Below are 26,580 nucleotides of genomic sequence, written 5' to 3' on the forward strand. Positions count from 1 at the left end.
CACCTTGTTAGTTCACAATGGCTCCAAAACCATTCAGAGGAGGTGCATTCAGTGGACCGCTTCCTCTGTAACAAAACACCACAAAGATTCCTGTCTCTTGCCTACATTGCTTACTTTAATGGCCACAAAGCCATTAGCTCTCATGTGTGGTGTGTTCAGATGCCCACTTGTACTGTGGCAATAATCCTCTCGTCATCATGCTCCACAGTTGCATAGAAGTCAAAGCCAGGAAGCTACCTAGAGTTCTTCATTCTGGCACGTGAAGATCTGACAAACTTTCATGCAGCTGTTGAAGCACAGCACACGTGACCCCAGCCAAACATCTGCATACTACAATATCCTGTCCTAAAAGTTGAGATGGTCACACAATATGGTTACTATAAAACATTACATTTAATATTCAGGAGTAAGGACCTTTAAAAGAAACAAGATCATTTCAGTTAAGAGCTCACCACTACTATGGAACTTTTGATCCTGTCTGCATACCACCTTTTAAACTGATCACAAATCTTTCCACCATATTTTTGCTTTGGGTCTTTTTATATCATAGAGCCCAACACTGAATGTGAACTTGCAAGGTCTAGCAGCCTGAACAGACTGAGCAACCAAATTTTTAGAGACCACTTTCATTTTAGTACCATAACAGTACTGGAGGGATGAGAGCAGGTCCTAACAGTTTGTGCCCCAAAAACATTATGCTCATTCAATTAGACAAAACAAAATTTCTGTGGCAATCTTCTCACCTCCTGCTACAGCCCAAAATATTTCTTGAAATGTTGGTTCTAGGCTACTGCAGGAAGGGGAAGGCGAGAAAGTTATATTCCCAGTTTCTCAAGTGAGACTGCACCTTAAGATGCAAGCTGCCAAGGCTCCTAGAAAATCAAATAGCTGGTTGGTCGGCTTTACTAGATCAAATTCCATTTTTTAATTTTTGAAAAAATTAAAAACATTTCCTGCTGATAGGAAAACTGATCACATGAATGGGAGCAACGACTGCATTTCAAGTTCAGAAAGTCCACATTAAGTATTGCAGAAACTGAATTTTTTGCATTGGCCACATTTGCTTTGTGTTAAGTACTGATGGGGAGAAGGTTCCATTTCCCATTTCAACTATAGCAACTGCTCACATCACAGTTAAGGAGCCTTAGAACTAGAGCAGTCACCCTACTGGTTTTTTGTGGCTAACAGAGGCTACCCCCCTACTTGGGCTGCAGTAATTTCTAGCAAGGACTTAATGACCTATCCTGACAGCTGTTCTCCATCAGTACCCCAGCGTAGAAAAGCCACAGGGAATTGGATCCTGAAAGCTAAAGCCTGAAAGTAAGGAAGTTAATTATAATAGCACAGCAATTAAAAGACTACTGACGGCTGTTTCTATCTTTGCTTCAAAATACATATTCAGTGAAAATCTCATCACTGGGGATATGAAACCCCCTAACCAAACATGGAGACCATATGACATGGGGTACTCTTGATTCCATTCACAACACAATGACGAAGAAAAAATAAAATTCCATGAAAAATATACACAGGTAGTAAAAATTACATTTAGTAGATTCTGACAGCACAGATTTGTTTTTACTGACCCAAGCACAGGGCACTCTCCAAGACAAAAAGACCCTGCCCCTATTCCCAGCACACCCCTCACATTTATTTTCCTCCACCCTTGAGGAAGGCAGAGATGGTGTAGAGCTGGCCGGAGCTGGTGAGGAACCAAGTCCTCTTCTCATTTTGATTGGAGAACCTGCTGGAGGCGTGTGTGTGTTTGTAGACTTGGTCCTCATTCTTAAGAAACCCAAATGGCTTCCTTGTGAGACAAGGCACCACGTGAGTTGTTCACAGTTTAAAAGGAATGCTTCAAGTTGTCTCCAGTTCCTCAGAATCTAGCAATCATAAAAGAATCATGGGATCATCACTAGACAGGGAAAATCACGTGATTCTCCAAGTCTGTCTGCACTGCAGTTACACTGGGCACACACTTCTGTTTATCCACCAGTGCAATCCTGGATCACAAAACTGGCTCTAACTTTTGCTGGCACTGTTTTCTTCCTCTACCTCATTAATAAGCATTTTGTTTATCATCCTTTAGAAAAATTCCTCAGAGGAATGCCTAGCTGTACATCTCGAAGTCCTGAAGTAGCACACTGACACAAACTGACAAAACGGAATACTGCAAACCAGCTAGAAATCTAGGCTCATTAAGCTATGCAAGACCTAAGCCAACTTGTCCTTCACACGGCAACCATGGCAGCTGAACAGTCTCCAAGCATTTTTTTTCCTATTAGGTTTCAAGCAAAACAGTTATCCTTTTCACAGCAGTACTAGTTGTATACTGTGCCTACTCAGATTCTCAAGCATGTACAGTGGATGCTGAATTAGCACAGGCAATCCTCTTACAAGTTAATCGTTTAGGGGGTTGTTTCACTACCTTAAAACTCCAAATATTTATCTAAGATTTATCCTTTATACCTATAAAGATACCATCTTTGGGTCTGTTCTGGTCCAAAATTGATTTGGATAGGGGTATTTTTAAGCCAGAAGGGAGCAAAGAAAACATCCTTCCTATATGCGGAGGGTGCGGCTCTGAGGAGAATTCAAGCAGCTTCTATGTATGCAGAGAGGCTAGCAGTCTTTTGGATAGCCCAAGTGCACTGAAGAAGAATCCTATATGTGCTTAAAACCTATGCCTGTCAGTTTTTCCTTCAACCACAGGACAAAGATTCCATCCAGCTCTAAGTTTTAAGGCTACAATAAAGCCCTCAGTCCTACTCTTATAGCCTGGAAGCATTTGAAACATTCCTTAATACTCCAGAATCCATGAATAAAATCTCTTGCCAAAGCCATGTCCTAACATCACCTTCTGAAAGTAAATTTGGCAGGTAATCCGTAGGTGGCACAGCCTTGGTCCAGGGGCTTGGTTTAATATTTGACTTTGCAGCTGTATTTCCTTTTACATCCCAATTTCATGATGTCTGACCTCTCAACCTTGAAGCAATTGCAAAAGAGACTGATCTCTGCGGACGGGGTAGCAGGTGCTCTAAACTGGAGAAAATAAGTATGGAATCTTGTGAACCAGAAGACTCTTTCGACTTCACTTTGGCATTTTGAGGGCTGTCACTACAGGTTTCGTTTTAAAGTACTGTTTAAATCTTATGTCTGCATACCTGCAGAGTAACAGAAAAAAAAGACGGTTACTATATCTAACTACATAATGCTTCTTCACAGTAAACATCTCCACTAGCCCTCATGTTCAATACTGTTGATCATGTTGCACTTACCTGTGTAAAGGTAGTTCACTGAGTGGGGCTTCTGTGCAGGCACACATTGGGACCTGCACATGCACAGGCCTGCCTTCAGACAATAGAAAGCTTTAATTTCTGTTCCGTCGCTTTAACAGCACTCACTCCCCCTCCCTTCATTCAGGCAGGAACTAAAGGGAGGGGGCAGAATGTGTCCCTCAGTTCTTCTTTAGCCGCCGTGGAGTCTAGATAATTGGATTGTAGCTCTATCATCGTCGTTCTGGCCTATCAAAATGGCTGAACCAAAGAAGGATACTGCACTCTTCAAAAAATGTGCTATTTGCAGCCAAACGGATTTGCACAGGGAATGCTTCCTTGTCCACCAGAGGGAACTAACAGATCGTCCCTGTCCACCCTCAGTGCCAGCTGGCACCTCAGCCTCTGTCCTGCTGTCCCTCGCTAGACCCACAAAGATGAACTTTATAGATCCACACATCACCCTGCAATTCATGCTGCCATATTTCTGTCACACCACTCAATGTGTACATCTTGGTGTAACGACTGACCATTACTGCTGCCTGTATGTACCCTTCCCATCGATTGCTCACACATCTAGTTCTTGTTCTGGTGGTGGGCAAACTCTAATTTGTTCAGATATGCAAAACTGCTATTGTTTCGGATATGCAAAACTAATTGTTTCTGATATGCAAGACTGCTATTGTTTAGCAACACTACCATTTTTTTTGTATTCGTATGACCCTTCAAACTGCCAGCTACAACAATGGTAAAGGTCGCAACGTGACACCCCCTATAGCAAAGGAAGAATCAGAATACAACTACCAAAGAAAGCTGCTGTTTTGCACTGGAAGGATACAAATAGGGACTGAAAAGTAGATTTCTTGCAACAGTGGTACACAAACATCTGATGCTTAAAAGAGTTTTCAGAGACTGTGTATGGTAGTTTTGCCCTCTGTGAAATGCTACACTGACTGCTAGATGAACCCACAGTGGTGCTACCCATGATTAACCATAATGTTGGCAGAATTTAATAGTACTCAAGATGTTGCACTGATATCAGGCTTCTAAAACAATAAGGTGGAGAGATTCCCACTGACTCCTTCTGCCAAAAAGCAGCCACTGGTCATATAATTCATGAATCTCCTTGTCCAGGGAGAAGTGACATCTGATCAGACCCTTTTCATCAGTGCAGACACACCCACCTGGCAAAATTGAAGTCTATAGTAGAGAACTGGGCTTGAATCAGGCCCCAGCAAGCCCACAGGAAATGGGATGCCTACAACAAAAGATAAAAATATTAAGACCCCTTATATGGGGTATGTGAGAGAGACCAAGTGAAAACTTGGTTAAAGGAAGTAGTAACATTTTAAGAATAGTATGAGTGGTTTAAAGGTACTCTCACAGTGTTCAAACACCAACATTCCTTTTCGAGGGCTGAACTGATCTCTGAGAAACTAAGCTTGTGAAAGGTTCATTCTGCTGAACCAGGGGAAAATAAGCTGTGAGAACCAATATTGGCTAGAGCCCATGACATCGTCACCACATATTCCCTTTTTCCATTCATTAAAGCACATTTGCTGTTTTCCTGACATAGACAATTGTTAAAATAAATGTATGAAAATATATCTATAAAAACCTGCAACAAAATTTCCCTTGTGGAAAGCCCATATGAAGCATGAGGACTTTGCAGGAGAAGGTCAGTTGTACTTTTAAAAATTAAGCTCTGGAAAGTCCTTATTAGTCTTCACTTGTTCCTTCTGCATTGAATAACTTCTGTTACCAATTGGTATCACTCCGTGGAACAATGATTACCTTATGATTACCTACACAGACTTCTGCATCTTCAGAGGGAAGGAACCATCTATTTCCCCCCCTTAACTCGGTTTACACACATTCTGATGGTGCCAGTGGGGTCTAAGCCTCTTCTTCCCACGCGCTGATACAGATCTAGTTTGGCTAAAATTTTGCTTGAGGATAGGGACCAAAATATTTTCCATGCTGTGGCAAAATTCTGTTCATTTGCAGGTAAAAAAGTCTCATGATAAACAAGTGTGCAGGTGTTTCATCATGAAGGGTTATACTTATTTTATTGAAGTTAATTCTTGTACTTTGTAGATTCTGTGTTAATGTATGTACATAAAGTTTGTGTTTTCCATTTTGTATGTATTTCATTTATACTGCTGGTTTATACCATACTCATTAAATTTGATTTGATCTTTAGTAGTTAAACTGAAAACATCTGGAATAGGTACAACTCTTTATACTACTGAGTCTTGTAGTGATGTAATGTGACCTCATGGGCCAGTAATAACTCAGTGCTTGCACAGGGGACTATCTTTACGTTTACGTTTGCAGCCCTTTCCCACCTTAATGTGAGAACAGCTCAAAGTTAACCTTCCGAAGTGGAAGGGGGAAAATACCTGCATTCCTCTTCCCCATCCTGAAGGGAAAACTAGGGCCAGTTTTTCCAGCCAGCCACACTGCATGGCCCACCTGCAACACATGGCCCAATCACCTTTTCCCTGGGTATATCCCCAGGTCAGGTCAAGATGCATGTTCTGGAGTCCCATATTTATTTGGATCTAATACATCTAATTTGGATCACAATGGTGCGTGGAGAGGGGCCATTTTCCTGAACTGAAACAGCCCTATAGAACTTTTATTTGATCTACTGAGGCTCCATATATATTGAAGGAATACACATCACATTTCCCAAATGGGGCAAACCCCTTGGGACAGTTTCAGGTCAAGAAAATGGTGCCAGTGGGGTCTAAGCCCCTTCTTCCCATGCTTCTTCCCACTCCTGTTTGGCACTGGCGTAATGCTTGTGCGGGGCATCAAAATGCTGGGCATCAAAATGCGGGGCATCAAAATGCTGGGTTCGTTTTTGGGTATTTTAGTGGTTTTCCATTTGTGGCCTGCAGGGGGTGCAGTTTTTAGGCTAGCGGCACCAAAATTTCAGCGTATCATCAGGAGACTGTCCTTATGCTACCCCCCCAAGTTTGGTGAAGTTTGGTTCAAGGGATCCAAAGTTATGGACTCCCAAAGGGGGTGCCCCTATCCCCCATTGTTTCCAATGGGAGCTAATAGGAGATGGGGGCTACAGTGTTGAGGGTCCATAACTTTGGCCCCCCTGAATCAAACTGCACCAAACCTGGGGGGTATCACTAGGGTAGTCTCCTGATGAGACCCTGAAAGTTTTGAGACTGTGCCTTCAGAAATGTGCCCCCCCCCCCAGCAACGCCCATTGACAGCAATGCAGAAAACTCAATGAAGAACAAAGATTCTTGGGCAAATTTCGGGATGTTCTTGCAGGGAGGGCATTCTTGGACGCATCAGCACCAAAATTTCAGGGTTTCATCTGGAGTCTGTCATGATGGCACCCCCAAGGTTTGGTGCAGTTTGGTTCAGGGGGTCCAAAGTTATGGACCCTCAAAACTGCAGCCCCCATCTCCTATTAGCTCCCATTGCAAGCCTTTATTGGCATAGACAACAGTACAACAATAATAAAAATGGATTAAAAAGCATATACAATACAGGAAATAAATGTTAGATTGAAGGAAATCTACTGGCGTTTAGTAATTTCCAGGAGAAAGTCTGCCACTATCATACAGAGAGAAGGATCAGGATTGTCCAACAAGTAGTGTAATCTAATTAAAACAGAAAGATCTGGTAAATGTAAAGGAGTAAGATTCACATACTTGGATCTGATTTCCTTGAATCTGAGACAGTGTAGGAATTGGTGGGCCAGAGATTCGACTGAGCTATCATTACATGGGCACAATCTTTTAGCCTTTTCTTGCTTATTAAATCTGCCATGTAACAAGGCAGAAGGCATAACATTAAACCTGGCAAGCATTATGGCTCTCCTTTGGGCAGGGTTTATTAAGCAATACAGGTAGTGTGCCAAGTGGCCCCGTTCAAATGGGAGAGAAAAATACAGGGGGGAGCATGTTTTCTTGGCTGCGGTGATTAGGGTAGAGAACTATCTTTTAATTTTTTGTAAGCTTCTGAATAGGACAAAGGGCAAAGTGAATCCACTGACAGTCCAATAGAGGCCATTTTTTTTCCTTCAATTATGGAAAAACAGGGGTTGGAATGGGTGTCAGAGAGCAGACGGTGGACCAGGGAATTACAGTCCAAGAGAAAATGAATTCACAGCCAGAATCTAAAGGCCCTCAGCCAAGTGGCTGATTCCAAGGAGTTTTGACCTAACTCCAGGCAAAGGGCTGCATAGGGCACGCAATTTGGGGATTAGCTCCCATTGGAAACAATGGGGGATGGGGCACCCCCTTTGGGAGTCCATAACTTTGGACTCCTTGAACCAAACCTCACCAAACTTGGGGGATAGCATAAGGACAGTATCCTGATGATACGCTGAAATTTTAGTGCCGATATGTCTAAAAATGAACCCCCTGCACGCACCAATGTCCTGGTGCAAAAAATTTTTTGTTGTGGTGAAGTGGCCGACCATGGCGGGGGGGGGGGGGGGTCCAACTCAGGTTTTGCCCAGGGCTACAGTTTGCCTCGTTACACCCCTGCTGTTTGGAACTGTGCGCCTGAGAAGTACTGGATACCGGAGAACATGTCACAACCAGAGAACATTCCTGGGGAAAATGCAATGTGTAGTCAGCCTCTGAGACTCCCTCAGTATATTAATTACTCATGTACTGCTCAGAAACCAGAAAGAGAGATAAGCAAAAGAAACAGGAACCCAGCAAGAGAAGTTGAAAGAAAAGGGGAAATGGTGGTGCAGAGAAATCTATGCATAGGAAAGAAAAAGAAGGTGATAAATCACGCCTGTGATGGTGCAGAGAGAAAGGACTACCATGAGGTAAAGAAGGAACCATGGACAGGGGTGGTACTTGTGGTGGTACATGCTGCAACCCTCTTAAGTTAATAAAAATGTAGAATGGACCCTCAGAATGACACAAATTGCCCACCCTCCATCCAATAGCCAGATAACACGTTCCCCTTTTAATAATCCCTTCTTCATGATACAAATACTCACTAAGGCAAACTGGTTCACTTGCACATAGAGGGTCTCCAGTTCTTCTTCAGACACAGCTCCATTTCCTCCTCTGTTTTTTCCTCTACCTCCTGGCTCCACTTGATTCATTTTCTTGTAGGCCTTTAGGTAATGCCTCAACCACTGCAGCTGCATCTCCTTGCAAGGATACAGGCTGTAGTCCACTTCATTTAGCCCTGGGAACACAAGTTGCCAGAATATGAAATGCGTAGTAAGGATGGCTCATCACAGTGATAATGGGTATAAAACAAGCTTTCTGCCACATGACAGCCAGTCAGTGGCTTCACATCTTTCATTTTCAGGTTTATCTGTTCCCCTGAACTGAAACAGTTTGAACTGACTTGGAGGTTGGAGGTACCAAATTTGCAGCATAACTGCGGGTGTCTCTTCTTACATGAACCCTTTAGTTTAGTGAAGATGGAATGAGGGATCCCAATTTTATGGGCCTGTATTTTTTCTCTATTGGATCCCAGATTCAATCTTCACCAAACTGGGAATTCATGTGAGAAACCCAATGTCTTCCTCCCTTCTACTTCGCACAATGTTTGAGTAACAAGCCAGCCAGTTTTCCACCTTTCTTACATAATTCTTGTTCTGGAGAACTGTCTGTACTAAATCCTACAGGTCTTTTCTACAAGTCTTCCAATTTGACCCCTGCTTAGCGTCTAAGATTCATAAGGAACAGATGGTACAAGCAGGGCTCGAAACAGACATGATTAGCCACACAATGATTTCCTGTATTATAAAAGCTCAGCTGGTACAGAATTAATTCAGAGACTGGGCTAATTACATACAGGCTCTTCTAAAGGAGCTTGCTATTAGCCCGCCTTTGAGCTGGAATCAGAGGAAGGAAATAATCTTGCAACAAACTCAGATTACTGTTAAAAAGTAAAGTTATCTAACTTGCCCTATTTTTTGTTAAAAGTGCTCTTTTCTCCAGCAGTTTTTGACTTTAAAAAAGCAGTAATTTTTCAAAACTGATGCGGAAGATAGGATATTTTTCTTCTAAGCCAGCCAACCACCATACCAGTACTTCCCAACTGATAACAGATGGGAGGCCCTCCACCTCAATCACTGTTCAGCTGCAGTCATTTTTTTATCATGGCATCTCATCACTGGTTCCTATTGCTGTCTTTTTAAATTTAGTTGGTTTCTCACCCAGCTTTTCTCCCTGTTAGGGACACCTAAATATGATGTAAATGATCAGCAATTGAAATAAAGGAAACAACAGCTCCCCCACAACTTCACCCATTCAGTGCCTCACACAGTGGCTTTAGGCTGTACATTATGGACAAAGAGCCCTTTGGTTAGTGTATCTGGCTATGCCCAGACATTTATACCAATGGGCAGAAGCTCAGTCAGATACCATGGAGCTGTTAAGATGTTTCTAACAACTTCTGGGAAAAAGACAATTCCCTTTATGTATCTGATAATGTTATTTTCCTCCATGCCATGAAACACCTCAACTGCTCATTTCTTCTCCATGTCAGTTGGTAACCATAATTACCTCCTGTTCTCTCCAATGCTGAGAGTTGCCAAATGGCATGAAGGAAAAATGAGAAATGGGCACTTGGAAGTTATTTCATGGCATGGAGATAACCAACATCCTATTAAGGCTCTATTAAGGAGACAGGAGCCCTGTGGCACAGACTGATCAAGTACAGTTCTGAAGTCAAAACTTGAACAATGACCTGAGTTCAACCTCAATGAAAATCAGTTTCATGTAGTCGGCTCAAGGGGACTTAGCTGAGGTCGGTAAAATAAATACGCAGCTTGCTGGGGGTAAAGTGTAGATGACCTGGGACTGAAACAGCAAACCACACTGTAAACATAATCTGCCTAGTAAATGTTATTATCTGACATCACCCCATGGGTCAGTAATGGCCTGGTGCTTGTACAGAGGACTACCTTTACCTCTTAAAGAGACAAGGCATTTTTCTCTAAACCTGCTGGTAACCCTAGAAGAGAGATCAGCCTCAAATTTGCAGGACACTGATGATGGGCCTCCATCCAGAGTGTAATAAAAATTGTAAGAATTCAGGGTCTACACAAAGAACCCTCCTGTATTTGAAACCATCCTTAGACAATTAGGAGTACAATTAGAAACAGATTTAAGTTTCTCTCTTCATATGGAAAAAGGGAGAAGGGAAATCAGCTCACCTGCAAATTCATTAAAATGATTCCCAATATCATACGCTTGATAGTTGTAACCAGTATATTCATAATCTATGAAGTGGACATGACCTGAAAAAGCCAAGGCAGACAGAGTTGGAGAGGATTCTCCTTAAAGGTACAAAAGGCTTCACTTGCTTGTATACCTTAGAATATTCTTTTCACACTAAAGAGTTCAGTGAATTTGTAACAAACCTTCTTCTTCATTGTAGATGATGTTCTTGCTCAACAGATCATTATGGCAGAACACTATTGGAGATCCAAGTTGGGAGAGATGTGCCTTCATCCAGCAAATCTCTTCTTCTAGCACTTTTAGACTGGGCATAGGCACTTCTCGATGGATGCTTGGGAAGGAAGAGAAAAAAATGGAGGCATTTTCACTTGCAGACAGTAACCATTTTCACTTGCAGACAGTAACTATAATATGTCTTGAAAATCTTACCAATTTTTTGAAAATGAAAATGTCATTGTTGTGATATGGGAATTCTGATTCTGTATTTATACAATAGCTACTTCCCCTTCCTGTTTCTTATATAAAACCACCAGTTTCTTTATAAAAAAACCCAAGTTTCTTACAAGATAAGCTAGGATACCAAAATTTTGTATAAATTATGTTCACAGTTGTTCTTTCATACATCAACTAGATCAGCCCTTCCTTCCTCCAAAGGGTGGCTATGGAACTACTAGGAAAAAAACCTTTTATGGCAGATCTTGATTCTGTTACAGATTGCAATCCAACAGCTAAAGACTGACAGAATAGTAAGCCTTTGTACTCAACCATTATATTCAACTTATTTTCACAGATGACAGGGCCCCTTCTACTTTAACTGATTTCACTGAAGATGGTTACTGCTAATTGGACAATGCGATGCTTTAATCTCCTATTCCCACTCATATACATGCAAAAAAGAACAGCTAAAAGTAGAACTGGAACAGACAACTGCACTGCATTTCTCTAAAGCAGGAGTCCCCAGCCTTTTTGAGCCCGTGGGCACATTTGGAATTCTGACATGTCATGGTGGATGCAGAAACAAAATGATTGCCATAAAATGGCTGCCCACAGGAGGCAAAGTCAACCACAAAATGATTGCTACAGCTTAACTTCAGTAACACACTGCTGTGTTTCTTGTGCTGTGATAGCAGCTGCTGCCCAAGTGATATTTTTAAAAATCTGCCCAGCCAATCAAATCTCCAATAGTCAATCAGAAGCCTTGCTGGGCAAAATCCCTACCTGGCTCCACCCACTTTAAAAAAACACTTGGGGGGTGACAGAAAAGATGTTGGTGGGTGCCCTGGCAACCACAGGCACCATATTGGGGACCCCTGCTCTAAGACCATGTAAACAAAACCTAGATAAGAACAATGTTCAGAACTCAGTTTGTCCCCTTCAGCATGCATTGGAGAATGTGCTAGATAGACCTGTTTTTTAAAAAGTACTGAATACTAACCCTGTGCCACAAGACCATTAAAAGGACAGGGAAGCACTTGTGGGTTTCTGTAATAATGTCAACAAGTATCTGGAGTGCCATGTAGAAGTGTCATGTGTGCATCTGCACCAGAGATGCAAGAAACAGGAAGCAGTTCCAAAACCAGCTTTCCCACCAAAAAACTGGTGTATATATTAACCTTTCTATAATCAAATGTTTATGCTTTTTATGAAGCCATGAATTGTAGATTCTTCAGTTTTGAGATTCATGTGCTAACCAACCACCTAATCATACTGCCACCTCAGCCCTCAAGGCATGACTTATTTTGAGCAAGGTTTCAAAGGGGTCTGTGTGTGTGTGGGGTGGTGGTGGTGAGACCTCACTTTCAGCATTAGGCAGAATGTCATTCTTCCAGCCAAGCTGTGGCAAGGTCAAACAGATTGAAAAGGAATGACCCCATGAACTTTTAGTGACAAAGATGAGAAAGACTCCTGTAATGGCTCTGCTGTTCACCTGACTTTCTCCTTAGAACTTTCACACAATTCTCTGTCACTCACAACTGGGGCAGATACCCTGTAGCCCATATAAAGAATACATAAAACTAAACAGAACTGACTATAGCTGTTGTGTTGGGTAACAAATCCCTTCACTAGAGATTAGCATTTGGGTTTCTCTACCTGGAATTCAGTGTCTTTTTGGAAAACTCTGTTTTCACAATGTTAAAGTATTTGTACAGTCGGTGCCACAGGCAAGGTTTGGGGAGTCTCCCATTGGAGTGAATCCTGTGCATCTGAGCCATTTCCTGGGCTACCAGCCTGAAAGAAAACCAAACATACAGAAGGTTAGAAGTCATTTGTTTTTGTTTTTACTTGTGCTGTTGTTTCCATTGCAAGCAATTAGAAGATAACAGTTAAAACTGAGGATTTTTTCAGCCAAATGCCCATTCTGCAAGCCTAGCCTGCTGTGTGTGATCTTTGTTTTTAATGGTTTTGGCTGTAAACAAAAAGTTCTTTAGTTAAATATCTGTAAATTGGATCTGCTCCACTGACATGTGGGCTGGAATAATGTTGTCAAAAGAAAAAGCTATTGTGCAAAAATAGGCATTCCTCAAGTTTAGCATGCAGAGACTTTGGATTCAATTCCAAATGAGGAAATGAGGGAAAGGTGCTATGACAATCCTATTCGGGTTAAGTATTGTAAAAATGAAACTGGATGGCAGCATCGCACTAGAATCTTTAGGCACGACTGACATTTATTGCACCCTGGGATATCTGTTCATTGGAGAGCTAAAGGGAGAACAATTTTTCAGGAGATCATAAAACCAACAACCCTTGAATACTTTCCTCCCTATAATAGATGTGTACAGTAAAAACTCAGTGACATCTCTGATGATATAGACTCTTCTATAAATAACATGGAATTGCCCTTAACACAGCCCAAATTTGACAACATTTCTTCTGGTGCCTTCAGTCTTGCTTGGATGCCCCTGTAACTTCATTTCCTACAGTATAGCAGGAAGGCAGGTAAGGTGGAAAAATTATCACTGGAATTCAGAATCTAAGATGTCTTACCTATCAGCAAAACTGAAGGCTTTACTGAATATGGCAAGTAGAAGAAGGAATGCCATCCAAAACTGCTACATCTTTCTAAGATCAAGACTTCAATGTACTTAGAAATGTATAACTCTGCTTAGGTCTGGGTCTGCACAATTAGTGTCCTATTGGCTCTGGTTTGAAAACAACACATTTACTCAGCATAATGTGCTCTACTAACACTGAGGTTTGGCATGCCTTACCCTAAGTGACAGAAGCCAGAATGTTAATATATCAAAGGTCATTTTTTACTTGTCCTCTCCTCTATCAATGAGAGCAGCCAAAAGACACACAGCAATGAGTGGCCGCTGATCCCTGGTCAAGGCCATTGTTACATCAGCTGTTTGCTCAACAGGAACACCAATAGAACAGAGTCTAGGTAGGTCAATGTCCCTGAAATGACCAGTGGGAGTTCATTTGGAAAGCACAGATCAAGCAAAAGGGAGCGCTGCAATTTTTCCTTCTATCCTTCCTGCTAAAGCACCAATGCAACACTGCTGCCTTCCTGTCATCTGTTCCGATGTTCTTTATTGGCCAGAAGTGAATAGGGCCTGGTGGAATCATGGAAGCAGGAAGCTTCGAACCCATCTCTCAAGTGCTCAGTTTTTATTTCAACCAGTCCTTCTTCTGCTAACCTGAGATGCTAAGATTTGAACAATCAAGAACTGATTTATGATCCAAGTGGTAACAAAAACAGTTAAATGGCAGGAATAATTGTAGCTTCTAATTTAAATTTTGCAGGTGACATTTTAATGCACCAGTACACTGCATTAGGCACTGACTGCAACATCTGATTTGTGGTCAATTGATTAGAAGCAGGAAACAAACAGCAGAAAAACAAAACAGGACCAATAATAACAGATTCTGTAAACTTATTATTCAAATATTTGTCTGGTCCAAAATAATATAAGATCTGACAATATGTTACATTCCTGAAAGTCAGGAATCAGACACTTAACCTCTATTTTGTAGAGATATTTCGAAGGTTATCAGCAGGCAGAATGAGATATTGATTGGAGCAAAATTATTCCATTTACAAAGAGCATGTGTCTGAAAAATGTGACTGCATCTGCAGATGTGTTAAGGATACAATCTTCAAGGTTATCAATGAGAGGCACTTAACACCTTTAAAGTTAGAAATGATGTATAAATCAGAAGATTACTTATTTTGGAAGGGTTGTAACCCAAAAGAGAATTTTCATATGTCTGGCATAGCAGCTCAAGGATTCAAGCCACTTGGCAGCATGGGTGTGAAATCATCACATCCCCCAAATTCTACAATGTTACTGCTCAATTCAGTTCATAGCAACTTAGCATAATTTGTTCCCACAGCAGCAAAAATAGACGTCAACTAACAAAATGGAAGTCTGAAAACCTGATTAATAAAAATGACTGCACAATGTGCGCGAGTTCCTCATAATGGAGAATTTCTTGCATCAAGTCAATATTATGCCTTGGTAATTCCGTGGATTTGCTTGTGGGGTACATGGCAGATGAGGACTTGTTTCTACTTCCAAATTGGAACAACAGAGAAAAAAAACTGGAAGGATGGGATGATCCTGGGTGGGCTATTTTAAGCACCCTCAGTTTTGATAGTACTTAGAATGATTCATCTGTTTAAGGGAAAGAAATACAGTACACAAACCTCTTCCTTTCCACACACCTGAATATCTGTGGCTGATGCACATGTTCAGGTCCAAGAGCCTTCCCCTGCACAAATTCATAGCAATAGCCATTTTCAAATGTACAGTAGAGACTGGGGGCACAACCATGATCTTGAAGAACTTGGAAATTCCTCAGCTCACTAGCTCGGTCCACAATAAGTTCCGTCTTCCTGCCATAAACCCGTACCAGGACTGCATCCCTCATGTTCTCATCTGTGTAACAAGCCATGAGCTTGTTAGTGATGCCATCGGTGAAGAGCTGAGTTGAGGAATGAAGAAACAGAAGACAGTTAGTTGGTAGTGCTGTTACAACCATTGCTCCTGTCATGGAGAATATTTATTTAACTAGCTGGAGAAAATATTCCATATTTCATTAGGGTATAACCTGCGCAAGAGTCTGTAGTGATAACCTTGTAAATCTAGTACAGATACCACAGACTTCAGGGCTGGAAAATACAGGAGGTAGGTTGCTATCACAAGTGTCCGAGAGGGGAGGGGTGGCATAGAAATCTAGTACAGTAAAAATAAAATATTATTAAGGGAAAATGAAGCTGTAGTCTATGCAGCTAAACTGAATGCACGGAAGGACACGACAGCAATAACAGAAAAGCCTGACCACATTCAAACTGAATGATGATGCATGAGACATTCTGCTCCTTCACTGCTAGAATGGTTGCTAAAGCTGTCAAGGAACTAGAATGCAACAATCACTGCTCACCAAGAAGACATAATTTGGCTGTATTGTGAATGGAGACGATATTACACCTCATACAGGGTTGCCAACCTCACGGCCCTGGCAGGAGATCATCTGGAATTGTAATCAGTCTCCTGGAAACAGAGATCAGCTTCCTTGGAGAAAATGGCTACTTCAGAAGATAAACCATATGGCAATATACTATGCTGAGGTACCTAATTTAACGGATGCGCCCACACTGAAGGGCTGGTGTGTATGAAAGGCCTAATTAAAAGGCCTTAGTGACAGCCAGAGTTATACAGAAGGCTCCACTGTACAAGAGAACCCACTTGATTGGTCAAACAGAGGCACAGTTACCTATGACCAGGGTTAGGGGGAGCCAAAGTGCTAGCAGTATAAATAGACAGTGCAGTGCCTGTCAGAGTTGAGTCAAGATTGGGAGAGAGATTCAGGAAGAGCCAGAGTTTGACAGAGAGCGCTCTGTCAGGTCTGAAGCTGAAGGATTCTGTCTCAGCCGATTTAGCTGACAGTAGTCCAGTCACTCTGCAAGCTGAGGAGGCTTGTCAGAGAAAGGAGGCCCTGAGTTTGGTGCAAAGTGACGTGCCAGTCAGTGGCTTGACAGTAAATACTGTCCAGACCTAGAGTCTGCCCTACCCCTGTGTAACACCAGTCTGGGAAAAGCCCGATCCAGTGGCAGTGAGGCCAGTTTGGGATTAGTGTGAGAGAGGGAGGCTTTGTATGCCAGAATCTCACAGGGCATAGACTGTGTGGGTGTGTGTATTCAGTGGGTTGTGGATCAGAAAGGACTAGTGTATGTCTGTGAAGAAAGTTAGTAGATCTAAAGCAAAATCTTTCCTGAAGAGACACCTGCGTGTGTCTGTGTGTACGTGAAACCTAAGTAACATCTGAAGCTCTAATTTAAGTGAAAAGGACCTCTCTGAAACCATCAAGCGTTAGTACCTCTCTGAGCCACTTAAAGAAGCCTTTCTTTTGTTTTTAAAATAAATTTAATTCATTGTGTTCAAGTTACCCTCGTGCCAGCCTGTATTTGTGTGTGAGAGATTGAAGAGTGCCTGTTTGTGTGGCTAGAATCCCAACCAATTTGAGTTCCCGCCATTTCTTTGATTAAGGGACTCTGAAGGACATTCCCCTCAGACCAAGAGCGAATGTGAGGTGGGATCCTTTATTATATTTGGCAGCCAGCAGCAGTGTTGGGATCCCTAGTTCTTTCTCTTTAATGGTGGCAACAGAGTAAAAAGAAGATCCCTGAACACTAGTCTGGGATATTTTGGGCGGCAATGGAAACCCCACTGGTCAGTTTAGTGGGAACCTTGATTGTAGGCCACACGTTCCATTTCAATTGGTGGCTAGTGGTGGGATAATATCTCTCCCTCGCCCGGAATATAACCACCTCGTTACACCTACTCTCAACTCTGCTCCCAAGGCTCTAGTCTCCCCCGCCCCATCTTCCCAACCCACAGCTGGCAACCCTAACCTCACATCTGCTTCACATACAATATTTTTGCTTTAAAAGTGATAATCCATCACCTGTGTTTCAAACTTCACATCTGCCAAATGCTCAAAAGTTCTTAAGCAAGGCTCTAGTTTCAAGCCTACTCGCTACAAAATGGGGTAAATAGCATTGACCTAGTTTATAGGGCTGTTGTGAAGATTACTAAGCCAGTGTATGAAATACTTTGAATACTTCAAAAATACATTTACTTTATAAGTTAGTGAATGCTATGCTACTATTACAATCCCAATGTAGAAAAAACCATACATAAATTATTCATGAAGTGTGCAGTGTGTTCATTTTTCCATAAAGACTGTAGTACTTCGCTTCACACATCAAATGTGTTAGAGCCAAATCCTTGCATCATTTTGCTGCCACAGTCTCTAAAACACAAACACTGATGAGCCGCAGATATCTCCCTAGTTCAAAAGATGTTCTTGCCTTTCTTGATTGCCTTCCTTCAGTTATGCAGTTAATCCTAACGCTCTCTACAAATAAAATAAGGAATACAGTTTTGAAGCATTTTATATGTTGCTGCTTCTCAAGACTGCTTAAATGTGGCAAATTTAGCTCCAACAGTTTCATGAGAAGACTGCTACCTGGAACAAGCAGGGAACTCTGGTACCATATGTGATAATAGCCCCTTTCTGAGGTTGTGCCCTAGAATTAAAACATGGTTCAGAGATGGATCCCTGGGAAGCTGAGTTTTCAATGGAGCAGACAAGATCTGCAGTGTAAACTTACACACCATTTAGAGACACACTTTTTTGTTAGCAGCAGAGTCAGCAGTGGAGCAGCTATGAGAAGAAATGGGATGCTAAAGCCAGCCGATTTAGCAGGGCTGAATGCAAGAATGGGTTTTATAATGTCACTCTAGTACTTTTTCGCCCTCTGATGATCACAGAGAAAATGCAAGTCTAATTCAAATATAAGAACTGCAAGGACCTAAAAAATAAGAAACTTGGTTCCAAAAACTGGTAATATTTCAGACTAACTATAAGTGCTGGGAAAGAAAAGGTGGGCAGGTTAAGGGCCAGTTTACATAACCATTTTGCCTACAGCCAGTCACTCCCCCACACCACCATAGTTTAGACAGCATTGTGTTGTGGAGGACCACGTGAGATAGTTTGTAAGCTCCTTGGTCTTTTGGTTAGGTTTGCATGCACCCACATTTCCGGGAACTGCCTGTATTTGCTCCGTATACATTTTCCTTACATATGTATCTTAAATATTCTCTGAATAAAAGTCAATCTGTTCTGACCTGTATAGTTTGTGAGCACAAATCAGAATCTTGCATGCCTGTGTTCAACTTGTATTGGACAGGTATGCATGAGAATAATCATATGTGCACTCATGAATCATATTTTCAAAAGCAAGAGCTTTGTTATGAGCCCCTTGAAAACACAGCAGGAAAGAAAAGCACTTGATCAAGTATTTATTTGTATGTATTTTACCCCGCCCTACACCCGAAGGTCTCAGAGCAGGTTACAACATGGAATAAAAATTATAAATTCCAATAATCTAAAACAAATGCAATATATAACAATATACCAATAAAACTTATTTAAAATCCTTAAAACCAACTAAAATGTATAAAACTTGTTAAAATTCATAAGACCTATTTAAAAATTCCTATAACCAGAATGGGGAAACCATTTCTTCAGCCAAAAGGAAAATAGGTGTGTCTTTACTATAAAATAGTTCTCTAAATGCAAATAAATATGCTTGATGCACCTCAGGGGAAAGATTGTTGAATAGTCTCAGGGCCACCACTGAAAAAGCCCTATCTCAAGTCTCTACCTTCTTTACTACTGAAGATGGTGATACCACTGGAAGGCGTCTCCCCCGCCCTAACAAGGCATGGGTAGGTTGAAATTGGAGAAGGTGTTTCTTTAGACAACTAGGGTCCAAGCCATTTAAGGATTTATAAGTCAAAGATAACACCTTGAACTGGGATCAGTAGCAAGCTGGAAGCCAGAACAGTCCTTTCCAAGACTGGTGCGATGTGCATCCAGCCAGCAGTACCCGTTAGCAGTCTTGCATTCTGCATTAGCTTCCAAACCATCTTCAAGGGCAGTCCCATCTAAAGCACATTACAATAGTCCAATCTGGAGGCTACCAAAACATGGACTACTGTAGCCAGATTGTCTCTGTCCAGTAGGGACCATAACTGTGAACCAGCCAGAGGTGGGAATAGGGATTTTTTTTCTCCTAGCTACTGACTCCACTTGAGCGTCAAGTGCCATAGCAGAGTCCAGAAGCACCCCAAAGTTTCGCGCCTGTCCCTTCCAGGGCAATTCAGCCCCATCAAGTACAAGATGTCTCCGCACTTCATGAATTTGAGCCACACAGACACACAGCATCTCCATCTTGTCTGGATTCAGTCTCAATTTATTGGTCCTCATCGAGTCCATGACTGCCTCCAAGCACCTCCAAAGATATACATTCAATAAGACGATGGGGTGAAATAACATCTGCTTGGAATGCAGAAGGTCCCATGTTAATTCTCTGGCACCTCCACTGAAAAGGATCAGGAAATAGGCAATATGATTAGATAGATGGTGACATGAAAGACCTCAGCCAGAGACCCTGGAAAGCCAATCGGAGTAGACAATACTGACTTTGTCTCACTCAGTATTAGGCAACTTCATTCGTTCTGATAGGAAGGAGAGTATGACAGGATGGAGTGGGTGGAGAGGACATTATTACATATGCGTATTTGTTTGCACCAAAGTTATTAAAAATGGCACAACAAAAACTACTTCTGTGTAAACTGTCACAAAAAACTATGTTCCCTGAAAACCAAGAATATTATGAATCAAGTGGTGGGAATTCTTGAAAGCTTTACCTATATCTTCCCTAATTCAGAGAGCCATCCCTCAATTACACCAAAGAGTTAAGCAAGCACCCTGCGTTCCAAAGGCATAAACAAGCGGAGGGGGGGAGTAAGTGGCGCTGGAGTTCCAGATCAATGGAGATGTCTCTGACAAGGACATCTCTGATGCTGCTTTGATGGCCACCCACAGATGAACAGAGGGTTTTGTTCTGCCTTCTGCCAAACTTAGATGAGCGTCTCAGTATATGGAACTCTCCCTTCTTTTCCCATTAAAGTATTAAACTATAAAATTCCATAGTGATGATTTTATGTGTGATATTTTATGTTGTTCACCGCCCTGAGCCCTTCGGGGATAGGGCGGTATATTAAATTAAACTAATAACAACAACAACAACAACAACAATAATAATAGTCCCTCGTTCACCATTGTTACCAAGTCAACACTAGATCCTTGGGCATTTTTTAGACAGGCTATGATAGAAACCTTATCAGCAGATACTGCTGGTGGTGGTGGGGAGAGGTATGCCATCAACAGCTTCCAAAATACACAGCAAAAGAAACAATGAGCTAAAGGTGCTCCCATGCCCTTCCACAGCAACTGCTTTGGCCTTAGTAAAAACTACCAGTACTTCAAGGAAAGAAGGCACAATGATTTTAATTACCATTGCAGGAATCAGGTTTTCCCCTGAGCCACACTCACCAAAGGGCTGTTTTCAGTGTCTGCCTGGACTCAGCCCCAAGAGATCAAACGCTAATATTTTTCCTACCCTTCAGCATGACAAAGATGAACATATGAAGCTGCACTTTAGAGAATCAGCTCATTTGTCCACCAGTCAGTGCTGTCTACTCAGACTGGCAATGCCTTCCCACAGCCTCGGACAGAGGTCTTTCACCATCACCTACTACTAGATCTTTTAAACTGGAGATGCTATGATTAAATCTGGAACCACTTTCAAGTAAGCAGATGCTCTATCACTGAGCCACAGCCCCTCCCCTGGACAGGAACATAGACAGCGGTATGCTAATTAAAATGAAACCATGCCATCCATACTCATTCCTGCAACTGTTTTTCTGTTGTACCCCCATTTTGATGACCCGAGATTCAGCTTTGTTTTAAACTTTTGCTTGCTATAAAGCTTACCAAGAGCTTTTCCAGTGGGCCTTAATAGGATTACTGATATTTATCCCCCCTGCATGCCAAGACACGAATTTTAGCAGTTTAATCGTTAGTCCCCAATTGCCCTGTGTAAATATGATTCTTCTCATTGTACGGCCTGCTCCTCTGCCATCCTAGAGGAAAAGGTTCATCCTCACAAGGTGACAACAGACTCTCACTATCCATACTGTTTAATTTCCACCTTTTGTAATTTCCACCCAAGTAACTTGCCAATTATAAAAGAGCCCTCTAGCGCTAGCTACTTGAAAGGTCAAAAATTGCATTGTTGCAATTGCAAACTCAAACACAACAGTTTCTGCAGGGTGTTTAAAATTTGACCTTTCAGGTTTCTGTTGTCCTCCTCCCCAAAAGTAGATGTGTGTATTTTCTTAAGTCTCAGGGCGAGGGAGAAAGTTGGGGGCCAGTACTACCCATTTTTAGAAACCAGAAAGTGATTTGTCACTAATCACTGTAAGTAACCTCAGTCCATCCCTCAAATTTATATGCATCTTTCTCTGTCTATTATAAGGTCATCCTGCCTCCTAATCAGTGGCATCATCAGATTTGATGATACCACTGCTCCACTTCTGTTGGGGGTCTCCCATTAAGAACACCTAATCACTGATGAGTTTCCATTTCTTTTTAACATTACGACAGGAGACAGAATGTTGACTAGCCCATTGCCTCCTTGCTAACAGTGCAGCGGCTCATCCTTTTCTTCATATAGTCTGGTGTGAAACAGAAGTCCTGAATACTACAGCAGGCAGAAGAAAACATGCCTGAAAATCTGATGTTCAAGAGTTTCATTTTCTCTGAACCCTGTTGACAGACTTCTATCTAGCTCACAAAGCAATAAGTAGGGAAGACCAACCCATTCAGCTAAGTGTCAAAGGTGGAGTCTGAAACCACTTTCATATCCATTAGTTCTCAAAAAACTATTGTGCCTTGATTACATCTGCCAGACAAACTTAACTGAAACTTTAAACACTGTCAATCCATGGGTATGTCGTTATTTGTTACAAGCTGAGGCATGTGAATGCTGACTGGGTATTTAGTCTTTCACTGTTCAATTAGTTTTGCCTTTTCCTTCTCTTGCTTTAGTACCCTCAGTCACCATCCCCCAATTCTTCACCAAGACAGCTCCACCATCCTGGCAATCATAGGCCTGTCCCTTTTTCTACTCATGGCAACATTTTCAGTGATGGAAGGACATTCCATTCCCCAGGTTGGTGTAGGGAGGAAGTGGGGAAGGAATGCATAGCACACCTTTAGTTTCTTTGAGTTTGATAATGCTGGAGACTGGTTGTTTTCCACATACACAAGAGGCACAAAACCCTTGGCCATGCACAGAATAGATGGGCAGCCTCTCTTCAAAAGAGCTTATGGTTTAATTTTAGCCTCTCTTTTCCTGCCTCTCTACAGATGACCTTTACCATTTATTTTCAGTCTGCTTTTCCTGTCTAATTATACTTGACAATTTATAAATTTGTAATGATCCTTCTGCCACCAACTCCCCACGCTTGCTGAGAATCTGTTTGCTGAGGGCACTAAGCCAAATTGGAAGAGCTCAAAATATCACCAGTTCAGCTCATCCATAGTACCATTTCTATGCAGGCTTTGGAGCCCCCTACAGGTAGTTGTGACTCCTGTCTCCCTTTTTAAGGGAAACTGAGGAAAGGAGACAGCCCTTTAGGAGTAGCTCCAGCTTCCTACTGGAGCTGGTATTCAATGTGTCCAACACTACAATAAGGCGGACACGTGATCAGTTTCGCTTCAGTATGAGATCCAGGCAGCAATGCTTCAGATGCTTGCAAGGCAAAGACCATTTTAGAGTATAATATCTGCTCAACAATCATGATTGTACAGAATGTTTATTTCAAAGGCGGCATCCTCAATGATCCCTACTCAACAGAAAGTGGTAATTAAGAGTTGCTATTTTTCTTCTTGACATGGAAGTAAAACAAAAAAAACTTGTTGTTGAAGGCTTTCAGGCGGACATCAACTGACTGTTGTGGTTTTCTGGCCTGTATGGTCATGATCTGGTAGTTTTGGGGCCCAACAATTCACCCATATTAATGGCTGTCATCTTCAGGGATAAGTCACAGTGAGTTGTGTTTCTCTGTGTACTATGTCATGAAGAGAAACACATCTCATCGTGACAAGCCTCTGGAGATGCCAGTCAGATATGGGTGAAACATTAGGAGCAAAAACTACCAGACCAGAGCCACACAGCCCACAAAACCCCCCACAGCTTCCCATTCCTCACTCAAATAATGACTTTGGAATTACATTCAATTAAAAAGTATATCACCTCTTTAAAAAAGGAATAAACTAATGCTGTTTCAAAAGGTAACTGTGAACATGTCATGAAGTATGAAAGGACCAAGCCTCCTATGAACTGACTATGCCATCCTCTGCAGAATTACACTCTTCCTAGTCCACTGAAGTCAATGGGTTTAGAACGGTGTAACTCTACTTAGAATGGTGCTGCTAGATGTTAAAATCAAGTATATTCAAAGTTACTGTGAAAGTATTTCAGACATTTCACACAGAGCTGGACTGACTTAGAAGCTTGTGAGCTCCTGAAGGCACCTGGTGGGCCACTGCGAGTAGCAGAGAGCTGGACTAGATGGACTCTGGTCTGATCCAGCTGGCTTGTTCTTATGCTCTTAAGCTAAGACAAGTTACAGTTTAGACCTTCAGATTATGATGGGTCTTGAAATACACCCTCCATTGTCATTTGCTGGTAATGCTATTGGGCTTCTTAAACTTGACATAGTTCAGGGCTTCCTCGTGTCCTAATCTGGTCCTGGTTTCATAGCAGGATTCAAATGGGACATTGCTCTGGTCTCTTCAGCAGATGCCTGCAACAAACTGAAGACCATTTCCCCCATCTTAACTGAGCAGACTGCTCAGCACCCCAATTTTATTTACGGATCCAACATGCTGCAACTGAAGTCTCTATGCCCATCTGAGAAAAGTGGTAGTCTGTGACTCAATGCAAGAATGTGTCACTAAGTCCTTTGGCAGGGAATGTGTGTTCTGTGTGCAACGAAATGGAGCTTTAATTCATTCAAAACTGTGTGCCTGCCACAGTCTAAACAGTAACAGCAAATACATTTCTCAATTTGCTTAGGTTATACAACTCCAAATGCTGCCACCCAGAACTAGTGCATGGCTCCATATGCATTAATTACAGCAAACACACTTTTTTGGTCACAGTATAGGTTTCACGTGAAGCACAAATGGGAGTCTTCCAAGACTTGCACTTTTGCAGAACTTCTCTTTTTGGGATCTCAAAGCAGTCAACAAGCTTCCTGCTCTTTTGGGCTTGCTTTCATCCATTTGGTAATACAGGAAACAGTACCTGCAAAAGAACAGAGTTCCATGTGCCTACTTTTCCCCCTTTCTGCTTATACTGCTTTGGCCATAATAATTTTATTTCCCATGGGATGCTGAAGTATAGTTTGTTACAACACAACCAAAAAGGAGTCTTGTGTTCTCTTAAAGACCAACATATTTATTGTGGAAAAAGCTTCTGTGAACTTGATCAGATACACATAGAGAGTTTACTCAACAACAGTCAGGCACAGATAAAAGATGTACAATCTGTGGACACCTATATAAAACTCAAATTACAGCAAAACTAAAAAAAGGAATTCTGAGATTCCTTAAAGCAAGCATTTTATTGCAGCATATACTTTTGATGGACAAAACCAGTTCACCAGATGCACCAAGTGTGTCCTAATTTGAAAGAACATATACAGGTGTAGAGAAATGAAAATGTCAACAGAAGCCATGAAATATGAAGTATAGTTTTTGATATTCCTGCACAGAGACTCATCAGGCATCTTATAAAGGGCCCATGCAGCCCAGAAAAAGTTTCAAGGTGCCACAAAATTCCATTTTTTGTTAGGTCCTATCACTGGCAAGCAGACAGGCGAATGGATATGCACTGAGTTTTGCACAGATTCCAAATGCATCCCCTTTTTGAAAATTGAATAGAAGAACTGCCTTAATTGATCATCAGGAAAGAGAAAAACATGTCAATTCCAACTCTGTTTTATAGATGTGAAAACGGAGGCACAGAAAACAGAAGCTTGGTTGGCTAGAAAGAGACTACAACCTTAGCACTTAACACTGTTTTACACTGCCTCAAGCACAAACCTCCTACTAAATGGGTTCCATGCTTAAAGGACAGCGTTGAGCATTTAACCTCTCTGCTTGTGAATCAGTGTCTTGTGATTTCTCCAGGACCTTTGGGGGAAAATGTTAGAGGAGTTTAACACTGTGTTTGGAGGCCACATGGGATAGATTGTGTAGCTGTACAAGCCACATCAATTCATCAGCCACCTTGATCTGCACTTCTAATTGCTGGAAGAAGAGTTAGTTCTTGCTTGATCCATAACTACACACTGATAGAATGGAAAAGAGATATCCTGACTCTCTTTCTCTCTCTATATATATATGAGATGATAATATTGGGAGTCCCTATTCTCCATGGACTGCTGTAATGTACCTAGGTAGGTTTTTAAAAATACAGTGCACCTATGGAGGTTTGAAAAAACATCAGGTGTTGGGTCCAGTTTAACTTGTTGAATGCTCTCCATTCACTGCACTTTCTACCAACCCTCCCTTCGGCTCTGCTTCTTCTAATTCATTTTGACTTCGGACAAGTTCCCAGCCGGGCCTCCCACACAGCTAACGCCAGGAGGGTGCTGGCAAGCGCCTGCAACGAAACTCTGTGTTGTGGTTGTACCTTGGTTTTAACTCGCGCCGTCTCCCATTGTGGTCTCAGCTTGCGGATCAGCCGCAGAGCCCCCGGCAGGACGTTCGTCTCATCCACCGCAATGCTGATGCTCGGGATGGCAGGATAGCTCGTGCAGACGCGCTGCTCTTCCTCCTCCTCCTCCATGCCCCATGGGCGGTCTGCGTACAGGTCCGCTCTCTCCAGATGCCGGACAGAGTTAAGGGAAAGGAAGGCTCGGCAGAACTGCCTCAACAAGCAACTCCACCCCCTCAGCAACGGGAGGCTTGCGAAGGCGCCCATGTGGAGGGGCTGGGAAAGGGCGGGAAGGGCGGAGCCAGCCCCGGGAGGAATCCATGAGTCACTCTTCCATCGCCCCCTTTTTCTAGAGCAGAAGGATCTTATTGGAACGCTCAGGACGGCCCGGATTGTGACGTCAGAGGGAGAGATCGCACTCAATGGCCACAGCGATCGAGAGGCCAGCCTATCCTTG

General features: G+C 42.2%; 1 protein-coding gene across 2 annotated transcripts; it reads right to left on the reverse strand.

Moving 5' to 3' along the window:
• Window positions 1–374: 374 nt before the first annotated feature.
• ETNK2 (ethanolamine kinase 2) lies at window positions 375–26,450 on the reverse strand. 2 transcript variants are annotated; one of them, XM_048496185.1, is made up of 8 exons: window positions 26,100–26,448; window positions 15,141–15,400; window positions 12,563–12,700; window positions 10,654–10,802; window positions 10,447–10,530; window positions 8,269–8,462; window positions 4,460–4,533; window positions 375–3,164 (listed from the first exon to the last, which is right to left on the reverse strand). In XM_048496185.1, exons 1-8 carry the CDS (start codon window positions 26,388–26,390, stop codon window positions 3,092–3,094), a joined length of 1,263 nt encoding a protein of 420 aa, XP_048352142.1. In that variant the 5' UTR covers window positions 26,391–26,448; the 3' UTR covers window positions 375–3,091. The 2 variants fall into 2 exon arrangements, with proteins under 2 accessions (XP_048352142.1, XP_048352143.1); XM_048496186.1 differs by lacking the exon at window positions 4,460–4,533 and having other exon boundaries at window positions 26,100–26,450.
• Window positions 26,451–26,580: the final 130 nt, after the last annotated feature.

The sequence above is a fragment of the Sphaerodactylus townsendi genome, linkage group LG05 (assembly GCF_021028975.2).
Source record: "Sphaerodactylus townsendi isolate TG3544 linkage group LG05, MPM_Stown_v2.3, whole genome shotgun sequence".
NCBI classification, from domain to species: Eukaryota; Metazoa; Chordata; class Lepidosauria; order Squamata; family Sphaerodactylidae; genus Sphaerodactylus; species Sphaerodactylus townsendi.

What these genes read in the sequence shown, in the direction of transcription:
- ETNK2 (XM_048496185.1), bottom strand. Translation starts at nt 26,390, where the DNA reads ATGGGCGCCTTCGCAAGCCTCCCGTTGCTGAGGGGGTGGAGTTGCTTG. An exon ending in CATCAGCCACAGATATTCAG is followed by an intron (nt 12,701 to 15,140) that starts GTGTGTGGAAAG and finishes GTTTTCTTTCAG; the next exon opens with GCTGGTAGCCCAGGAAATGG. An exon ending in ATAGACTTCAATTTTGCCAG is followed by an intron (nt 3,165 to 4,459) that starts GTGGGTGTGTCT and finishes GTTACTCTGCAG; the next exon opens with GTATGCAGACATAAGATTTA.